This window comes from Ricinus communis, chromosome 8 (genome assembly GCF_019578655.1).
Source record: "Ricinus communis isolate WT05 ecotype wild-type chromosome 8, ASM1957865v1, whole genome shotgun sequence".
Lineage (NCBI taxonomy): Eukaryota > Viridiplantae > Streptophyta > Magnoliopsida > Malpighiales > Euphorbiaceae > Ricinus > Ricinus communis.
Genome location: NC_063263.1, coordinates 15,498,358 through 15,509,443, shown reverse-complemented (window position 1 = coordinate 15,509,443; position 11,086 = coordinate 15,498,358). Strand labels below are relative to the sequence as shown.

The 11,086-nt window shown below is 30.6% G+C and overlaps 1 protein-coding gene across 1 annotated transcript; it reads left to right on the top strand.

Moving 5' to 3' along the window:
* Positions 1-5,385: 5,385 nt before the first annotated feature.
* Positions 5,386-10,100, top strand: LOC8275219 (lactoylglutathione lyase). The gene is made up of 9 exons (XM_002523654.4): positions 5,386-5,572; positions 5,675-5,797; positions 5,907-5,968; positions 7,125-7,185; positions 7,354-7,433; positions 7,571-7,641; positions 8,358-8,447; positions 8,894-9,016; positions 9,822-10,100. The coding sequence occupies exons 1-8, from the start codon at positions 5,456-5,458 to the stop codon at positions 8,992-8,994; spliced, it is 705 nt and encodes a 234-aa protein (XP_002523700.2). The 5' UTR covers positions 5,386-5,455; the 3' UTR covers positions 8,995-9,016; positions 9,822-10,100.
* The last annotated feature ends 986 nt before the right edge of the window (positions 10,101-11,086 follow it).

The window sequence follows — 11,086 nt, the reverse complement described above, 5'->3', positions numbered from 1 at the left end:
GATAAAATAATAATTTTAATTCCTTCTAATTTTGATAAATTATTTTTAAATTTAAACAATAATTAAATTATTTTTTCAATTAATAGTATTACTTTTAACTATTTTTCTTACTAAAATGTCTATAGTAGTCTTTCTAATATATTATAGATATACACTACTATATAAATCTATAAAAATTAATTTTATTTTATTTTAATAATTTATTAATATAATTAAATACTATTAATTAGTTATATATACTATTAATTATTTTTTTATCTAGAGTTTAATTAGTGGTATTTTATGATTATAAAATTTATCTATATAATTTTGACTCGTATAAATAATTAAAAATTATATATGAATTCATTGATAATTTATATTAGCATAATGATATATAAAATAAATAAATTATTTAAAGTAACACTAATTGATAATTTATAATTAAAAAATAAACTTATAATAATAAGATGCCACACCCTAGTAAAACTGATTAATGAGTAATCATAAATTAACTAAAGTGAATAATAGTTTTTTTTTAATGGGATATAATTCTAGATTTGCTAATTAAACTTGAGTAATATTTATTATTTTTTTTGTAAATTATATGTCTTTAGTAATATATATATTTAAAATTAAATTAGAAAAAAATAAACTCTTGCACCTTTTCTTCAAATGATTTATTTAATGATGTTTGAGTCTTAAAAAATAGGGTCCTTAAATTGGGTGGCGTGGCGTAATAGCTTTGGGTACTTTAGATATTGACATTTTCAAATTAACTAAAAACATTTGAACAAAAACAAGACTTTTGTAAGTTTACAATTCCCACGCATCAGATTCATTCAGTCATTTCATTTTCTTATTTTCCTTTTTCTTTACTATAGACGTTACGTTTTGGAGTGACTTTGATATACTATAGGTATATAATACTATATAAATTTATAAAAATTATTTAAGTTTTAATAATTTATTAATATAATTAATTATATATATGCTTTATCGATAAACTAAATACGTTATTTTTATTTATTAAATTTATTATTTATTTTTAAAATTTAACTATAAAATTCATATATATATATTAATAGTTAATTATGTATAACTAAAAATAGATTTAAAATTATATACTACAATAATAGTACTCTAATAAAATCTTGTATTTTGATACACCAATTGTTTTGCAAATACTTCGAAGCTTGAGTCCGCTAAAAAAATCTATGCTGATCTGTTGTTTAATAATCAATATTCATATTAAAATACGTTTTAATTTATGAAATTAAATTTTCATTTAGATGTATATAAAAAGTCCAAGATTATGAATTTCCATCATACTCTTGGAGTATGAGGAGGCTGCTCGATTTTCATTAGAGTAAAAAAAAAACAAAATTGTTTTAAAGTATAATTAAAATTCAATAATGGATTCATTAAGGCTGCGTATTAATTGAAAAATTAAAAATTAATTTATTTGTGAATATAATATTTAAAAATATTATTTTTATAATTATAATTATTATAAAATTATTTTTATTAGTTAATATAGTATTAAAATATAATTAATATATTATTTTTTATAATAATTATTGTTTAATTAGAAAACTAATTTATTATTAATATGTTATTTTTTAGAATTATAATGAATGTTTAATTAGAAGTGTAACTTATTAGTCAATAAATTAATAGAAAATACTATAAAATTAAACATAAACTTGAATTTTATATCTCAAAAGTAAATACATATGTCAAGACAATAATTTTTATGTATAAAAAAATATAAAAGAGTTTATAATGTAAAAAAATTTTCTTAATTTGACTAAAGTCATGCTAATAGTTAGACCTAAATTAAAATTGATTTGTTAATGACCCATTCACACTCTTCTTATTTTTTTTTAAAAAAATTAAAAATACCTATTTTTTATTAAATTTATAATTATTATTATTATTTTTACTATGTTAAAATACTAAAAATACAGTTTTTAATTTATTTTTTCAAAATCACGGGTTTGGTTGGTTTTTTTGGATATTATAACCCCACTGTAAATATGAAAAAAAAAGTTAGAAAAGCAATATTTTAGAAAAAAAATTACACAATAAAAATAATAATTTTTATTAGTTTTATGGTATTTATGAAAAGTTTTCCATTTTTAATCTTTGGACCCATAGATTTTGCATAGTATCCAAGTCTGAAAGTTGGCCTATTATATGATCCGTTTAATCTGTGGACTATATTATTAGTCAAGAAGTATGAGCTTATATTGACTTTTGAGTTACCTTGGTCCATATAATGTTATCAAGTGCAACTTGCACCTAAAGGAAAAGTGTGGATTATCCCACCTTAGATAAAAAATAAAAAAAGAGTTTATAATTTAAAACGGCAAACTCATTAACCCGATTAAGTCATGTTAATGGTTAGGCTCAAATTAAAATTTGATTTGTTAATAACCTATTCACACTGTTTTTATTTTTAATTTTTAGACCCAAGAATTTCTACATAGTATAGAGCTTGAGAATGAGCTTATTCTCAACCCGTTTAATTTGTGGACTATATTGTTAATCCAAGACTATAGCTTATATACTTTTTTGAGCTAGCCCGGTCCATATAATATTATCAATTGAAGGGGAGTGTTGAAGGATGTGTAAATTATCCCACATCGGATAGCTAAAAATATAAAAGAATTTATAATATAAAAAATTAAAATTATTAATTTGACCTAAATCATACTAATAGTTAGATTCAAATTAAATTAAATTTATTAATTATTCATTCACAATCCTTTTGAACTTTAGGGACTAAATTGAAGAGATTGATTTTCTTAGCCATTTAAAGTTGATCATCTAAATTTCAGTGTTGGTATAAATTTATCATCTTTATATAAAGAGATATCTTTTCACCAATAATGATTGAATATCATTAATAAAAAAATGTGAGAGATACAATAAAAAGAAAAGAACCCACTTAAAACTTAAACAATCCAGCCCATCTGACTTCATAAACTGTAGGCAACTCAACTTCTTCTTCCTTGAAGAGCGCCGAAACTTGCAACAAATGGTGTCAGAAAAGTTAAACTTTTTTACTCAAGTGGACAAACTTTTAACTTCCATAAAAGGGGTTGTTATCTCAGAGTTGAGACTCCACGGCAAAGAAAGTCTTTAAGACAAGATGGGAAGGGGTAGAAATTATATCTACCATGGCCAAGCCAAAATTATATCTACCATGGCCAAGCCAAAATTATATCTACCATGGCCAAGCCACCACACCCAGCCAAATGAGTTGCAGACAGTGAGATTCATCAAGAAATTAGCTAACCTTGAAGAATTAGATGGATAACACTTTGTCTCAAATAACCCATCATCAGTTCTGCAAAAAATAAGAATTTCTTGCACTCAAACACAACTGCATAATCTGATGTGAATACTTAAAGTCTCCAGGGAACTCAATATTATAGAAGCACCAAACCAACCAAGATCTAAGATTTGTTGGGTAAAAATTAAATATAAATAAATTTTAAGTACTAAATATATAAAGTAATATTAAGAAATTTTAAGAACTAAATTTAAATTAATCGGTTTATTTATTCAACACAATTTCTAAAAATTGATTAAATCTTTGGTTGAATAAATTCTTTTTTGACGAGAGGCGGGGGAACACCCCAAAGAAACAAAGGACAAAACCTACATGGAGATAATATTATGCACAGGCGCTCTATGTGCCCAAGCAACACCAACTAAATCTTGCTGCAACGCTTCAACAATACCAGCTGGAGGGACGAAGACAATCCGAAGACCACACTCAAATTTCAAAGCCTCACTAGCCATGAAGTCAGCCGCATGATCGTACTCCCTATAAAGATGGGCAATCCGCACATCCCACTCCTTATTAGTGAGACACCGACATACATGAATAAGATTGCTGCAACCCATAGTAATCGAATCAGCAAACATCCGTTGCACCAGAAGTAACGAATCAGTTTCTACAATAACTTTTCTATGACCATCCTCCCAAGCCATCTGAAGACCCTTAAAACAATGCCAATAAGTCTGCTTCAATGGCAGAACAATACCCAATTTTATAGGTGAATCCCTTAATCCATCGCCCCAGAGAATTTTCTCACGTAGCACACCACTACCACCTGCCAATCTTCTGTTATTCTTGCTACAACCATCTGTATTCAATGTTATCTAATCAGTAGGCGGAAGGAACCTCCAAACAAACACACTCGAGAAGTAGGTTGAACATTCAACCCAGTTTTGCTCACCTTGAAAATGCACGAGAAATCTCAGAGACAGAAGAATTAACTGAACGGATTTTGAAATCCTGAGAATCACAACGACAATTAAAAATAATTTCATTAAGCCACCTCCACAACCACCAAACGATAATAGCAAACAACTCAGCCCAACTGCCATCAAAATTACACCTTCCATTACCCTTCAAATTATGAGATAGCCATTGTGGAAATGAGAGATTAGTCTGAACAAGAACCTCATCAACATGAAAAAAAGAATGCCAGACATCAATTACTAGCTTACATCTTCGAAAAGAGAAGCTCAATATCCTCTCGCATATCAGGGCAACAACTACAGTACAGATTTGTCGTAAAACCTCTTCGTTCTCTTTCAGTATTTCACATAATCCTACCACCAACCACCAACCAGAGAAATGAACGAATCTTTTGAGGGACTTTTAAATGCCAAATCTTATCCCAAAGGTTGGGAAGGTTTTTCACCTCTTCTCCGGTAACTAAGGAATAAGCTGATTTAATTATTTAAATACATATTTAGAATTATTTTTTCTATTAAATGAATATTATTGATGAAAGAATTCAGAAGTGCACTCAAGCTCCTAACTTCCATGGAACAAATATATGTTTATTTCTAATTAATCAAATTAATCATAAAAAGGGAGCCACATTAATATCTAACAAACAAGATTATAAATCTCAGTAATGATTTAAGGTATAAACTAAAATAATAAATTATTATTTAGTTTTTAGCGATAAGTTAAACGTATAAAATAACTCTTGATCGTGAATATCGATTCCGAATTGCGTGAAAGTATATCTTTTTTCTTTTCTCTGCTCCAAAAAAAAAAAAAACTCCTCCTAAAAATAAAAAAAAATGCTGCGGAAGCTTCTGTGGTAGAATCAGTCGGGGGATCCGAGAGGCGATGGTTTACCTTTAAACTCACAAACCTAATTAGATATATTTTCTTAAAATTATGTTATAAGTGAATTATATAATATAAAATAATAAGTTAATTATAAATAAAATATGACAAAATTAATAAATAAAAATTAAAATAAAAGTAAAACTGTTATTGATTTATGAAGAAAATTGTTTTTTATTTTTCAGTCAAACATATAGCCACCTTATATTAATTTACATTTCGTTTTACTATTTATTCGTGCAGGAGCCATAAAATAAACTATAATATTGGGCAGTATTAGTGTGTATATATATCTATCTTTTACGTACTTCAATGGCCACTGCTGCTACTTTATCTTCACTCTTATCTCGCTTTACTCTGATTAAACCCCCAATCATTTCCCAATCTTCAAGAAGAATCCAGTCAATTCTCCGCTATTCCAAATTAAAGGTTCAATCTTTACCATGAACAGAAATCTCTCTTTACCGTTCCCTCTTGATCTTTTCTTCTAATTTTCTTTTCTTCTAATCTTTATGTGTTTGTTTTCTCCAGAACCCAAACCGATTACGATTGTTTTCAATGGCATCATCTGAACCCAAAGAATCACCTGCTAACAATCCAGGTCTCTACACTACTCCCGATGATGCTACTAAAGGCTACATCATGCAACAGACTGTGAGCCCATTTATACTTTATTTTTTATTTATTTTATATCTGTCCAATTACATGAGTTTTTTTTTTTTTAAATAGTCCTTGATGTATTGTTTTAAATCTTCATTTGCAGATGTATCGAATTAAGGATCCAAAACAAAGTCTTGATTTTTATTCTCGTGTGCTGGGAATGTCGTAAGTTTTCATCTATTTGTTTTTATTTTATGATACCTGATTTTAATGATTGGGTTTATTACTTGCTGTTGAATGTTATGTGTTTGCTGGGTGAGGATTGTATGGATTAGATAGTTTATTCTAAAGGGTTAAATCTTGTTATGTAATGTGAAAGTTTTATGATTATTGATTGAATAATCATATATAACACGAATAAACTTACATGAGTTCTTGCACTAAGTAGTTGGACAGAGAAAAGTGGGAATTTGACCTATCACTTAGTAGGATAGAATTTGATACTTGCTAGCTTTTTGAATAAACCAATAAAAGAAACTGGTATATTTTTTTTTGGGTAACTGTCTCCTGAAAAGTGAAGTAGAGTTTCCTTATCGCTTATTAAGTATTTTGAGGTTTATGGTCCTTGTAAATGTAGCATACAGTAAATTGTAAGAGATAAAAACTGTAGTTTGGTTATTTGTCTAGCCTTTGGTTTTTGATTCTCTTTTTCTTTCTTCTGAGCCAACTGTATAATTTGCTTGTTTCAATGTTGTTAAAGAGGTTCTTGTTGCAAATTATAAACAGGGTTCATGGAACATACAAACTTGCTTCCATTAAGGAGGTACATGGGGTTTAAACCATGTTTGGATTTAAGCTTTGTTCCTCTAGGGCTCAAACCTAATCATCGTTAACTGGGAACTGGAACCATGTATTGACTTCAAATTAGTGCTTGTGCTCATATATTTTTATCTTTTATTATTTGAAATGTCATCTTTGTTTTATAAATTCTTCAAACTATGCACCTTTCTTTGAGTTTATTTTATTCACAATTGAAACTACTTCTTTCAATCTTGAGGTGTTTTAGTGCATGAAATTATTATGTATGACATGCCAGATGTGAGATGTAATGTAAAAAAAGAGTATCACATTCAACATTGTACATGAATTCTGTATGCATTGCATTTTTTATGTTAATCTGCATGTTCAAGATGCTATACCATTACCCTCATATTTATGTATTGAATTGGACTATTTCCTATCTGTTTTTGGGCAAGACCCTCTCAATTGCAGGCCTTGCTCTTTGAGACACCATCTACTTATGCTGCCACTGATGTTTGGAGTTTAATGCTAATCTTTCTCTCGGGCTAATGGCTTTTTTCTCCTTTTCCAAAACTTTTAGGTTGCTTAAGAGGTTGGATTTTCCAGAGATGAAGTTTAGCCTGTACTTTATGGGCTATGAGGTAATTCACATTGCTTCATATCTGTAAGGGAGTTTGAATTATTAATCCCACAGTAGGATTGAGGGTTTTTCATTGTATTTGACCACCGATGTTTTCCTGTTTCCTTCTTCTCTATCTTGTCAGATGTTGATTTAATGTGTTGGAAAATTTTCATGATGCTTGGTGCAGAATACAGCATCAGCTCCAACTGACCCTGTTGAAAGAACAGTTTGGACCTTTGGTCAGAAGGCAACAATTGAACTGACTCAGTAAGAACAACAGATTTACATTATGCCTTTTTATTTCTCTTGTATTTGTTTCTCGAGCTGATTTCCTTCCCCTTGTAAGATAGTTGCTTTTCCGCACCTGTGATTCCATTATGTTAACAATCAAGTGCTTATGACAGTAACTGGGGCACTGAAAGTGATCCCGATTTTAAAGGATATCACAATGGAAATTCAGAACCTCGTGGCTTTGGTATGTATATATAATTATTGGTTGAGATAATTTTCTTCCACATGTACACCAAGTTGTAGTTTTATATTTCTGATGCATGTCAAAACCATACATTCTTTTTTGTCTCTTTCATCTGGCATATATGGAGAGTATTACATAATTGGAACTAATTCCATGTGATGTTGGATTTGGTGCTAGAAAATCCTAACCTGGCTGATAAAACTTCGTAAATGCTTTTAATTTAACCACCATGAGGATTTGGTCTGAATATATTATTTTGAGAATACTAAAAAAGTTTCAGATTTAGGTGTAGACATTGTTCATTATGACTTGTATCTTAGGGTTCTTTGATTTATACTTGCGCCATTAGATATATGCGCAAAATTCAAATTCAAAGAGATGAGGGTACATGGGCTTATCTGAAGTAGGGGGCTCCATTGATTTCCATTGCTTTAGATTAGCTTCGGTAGGAGTGATTTGAATTAAGCACATAGAGAATTCTAAAAAGGATGGAATGTTGTTGACTCATGGATGCTTATAAAACCCAAGTTGTTACCAGCTATCCTTTTAGAATTGAGTTATACTTACCCTGACAGCAAGCGAAGCTACTATGCCATTCATGAAAATGTTCTAACTCTGGAACTTTTAACTCTTCTTCTGAGAAATTAGTTGACAACATATGAGATAAACTTAATTTCTAGTGGCTCCTTTAAGTTTTCGCATATTTATTTTTTCAGGTCATATTGGTATTACTGTGGATGACGTGTACAAGGCATGTGAGAGATTTGAAAGTCTCGGAGTGGAGTTCGTAAAAAAACCTGAGGATGGTGGGTATCCTCTTGGCCTATATAAGCATAATGTCATATTTAAACTGCAGGGCTAGATTCTTTGTAACTTACTGTTCAATCATGGCACTCATTTATACGTATTTATGTTTTGGTCTGCATGGATCATCTGTCAAGCTTTATACATCTAGTTGTCTATCCGCTCAAAAGTTTCTTTGATTTTATTTTGAAATAGATTGCGAAAAGTAAGGCAATAGTTATGGTGTAATATATGCCAATGCATGCCCATGGTTAAGTGAAAAGGAAAATAAAAGGCAAGAATTCCTGGATCCTGATGGTTTGGAAAATTCAGCACTATTAGCTTACTGAAACCAGAATTGAGTTCTTTGGTTTTTAGGACCTAGGAGTATTGATAAGGGATTTCACTTCCCCTGTTAAATGTGTTATGCGCTATAGTTGCATCAAACCTCTTAATCTTTTCGTTTCAGGAAAAATGAAAGGGATAGCTTTCATTAAGGATCCTGATGGCTATTGGATTGAAATCTTTGATCTCAAGACTATTGGGAAAACTACTGGCAGTGCTGCTTGACATAATGTGACACAAATATAAGGTAGCTCCTTCATCCTTATTTCTCTACTCAAGTTCAATCTTATTCTTCGTGCTTTATGTTGATATGCTATACTCTACTGAAAAATTAAGTTTGATTTGGTTCTCATTCAGGAAATTTTGTGCAGGATGCACAAAGACGCATCCCTCTTATGCGTAGAGAGATATTTATTGAATTGTCACTCCTGTTTGAAAATTCTAGTCAAAAGTTTATAAAACACAATGATGTCTATTCTTCCCAAAGCAGAACACATTCTTTTTAGGTTCTTCTATGCTCCTTTCCATCGTTGCCTCTCTTGCATGGAGTTTGTTTTCTTTTCATTACTCTGTTTTAGCATTTTCTGGGGAATTAACAGCTCAGAATTATGTTACTTCTGGTATAAAAAAGCATCAAGGGATCCCCATTCTTACATGATTTTACCACTCCTTATGGTGGTCGGTAAACCTTGTGTGGGTCTGTTTGTCATTGCAATTGCAGCTGCTATTGAGGAATAGACTATTTGACTAATTAAACGGAAATCAACTAAAAGTTGTTTTGGAGTTGCATTTGATATGCATGACTTATTGCATTATCTATAAGGGTGTGTTTTCAGAAAAAGCAAAAAGAAAAAAAGAAATGGTTTCATTTTGATGCCAGACACTAAATATATCTAGCAATGCTACCTGTCTGTTATTGACCCTAAGCAGCAATAAGCTAGCTAGCTTGATTTCCAGGAGTATCTAGTGCGTTTTGCACATGCATGGATCTTTTTGATCTTATGACGTTGATGGGTGTTTTATGTCCTGAAACTGTTTGTTTCTTACTGCAGGGAAGTGGGGCATTTAGAGAATTCAGGACTGATTCCTTCATCTTTACTACATGGAAAACTTGCTCCATATTTCCTTTTATTGTGTGCGTCTTCTCATGTTTGCCAATGAAGGATATCCTATAAACAGAAGAATGCTGTGGTGTAGATGTAGTTGTGATAGATGACCTATGTTCTTGCTCAATTAATAAACGTCTCTTGTTCTTTGAGGGTTTGACAATTTCAGATGTTAAGTGCATATGTAATTCAATTATGTTATTAAAGAATGACCACTTGGTAGAACCTCATAGTTTTAACCTAGTAGACTTTCAGAATGTTAGTAATTCTTCTGTTTCATTTCAGGCACAAAAATAGTTAGGTTACTCTTATAGCACATAAAAATTCTATTATCTAAGGAATCAAGGGGAATATAAAATAAAAACATAATGTGCAATAAGATATTTCAAATCAAGATGAATAGTTGGGATTCGGCCAATAAATGTATGATCAAGCAACTTGAGGAGCAAAAACAGAGAAATTATGTCATCTTGGTTCAAGTAGGCAACTCTGATTATGGGTTTTCTTTTTCATATTCAATGAAGATTGCACAAGATTAACCTTAGTCCCTGGCTTCTCCAAACGATACGAGACAGGTTTTGTAAGGACTAAGATTGGTCTAGGGTCTGCTTGAGTATGTCTTGCCATCTGCCTCTTATTCCTTGGAACATCTCTTGTTGTTTGGAGAAGTCTGTCAGGACTAAAGTTGGTAAAAATGACGACCACAAGATTTAAGTCTAAGTTAAATTTTGCTCTATTAATCAACGTACAAGGACCCTGTCAAGGCTATAGAATAGGATTGACATTATTTCTGAAGAAGCTAATCCAATTGGCTTTCTTTAACCCTCTATAATGATTTATGAACGTGAGTGACCATCCTCAAACCCAAGGCTTCAAAGTTTGGTGCAAGGAGAGAGAGGGAAGGATAAGCTTTTTAATTAATATGAATGTTGACTCTTAGACTAATAAGTTGAGTCTCTAAAGCTATATGGCATGTGGGGATGGTCTACAAATTCAAAAAGCCTTGGCCCCTTTTTGAAGTTTTGAAGTACCAAAACCAATCATGGCCGAATGATTTTCAGCACTTTCTTATTACCTTTTTATGCCATGGAGAAAACAAGACAAAAGAAATATTTTTTTCTAGAAAAAAAGAGTTAAGAATTTATATTAAAATAAGTGTTTCAAAGAACCAAAATTTATAGTCTAAAGTCCAATTCCACCCTCCTAATGAA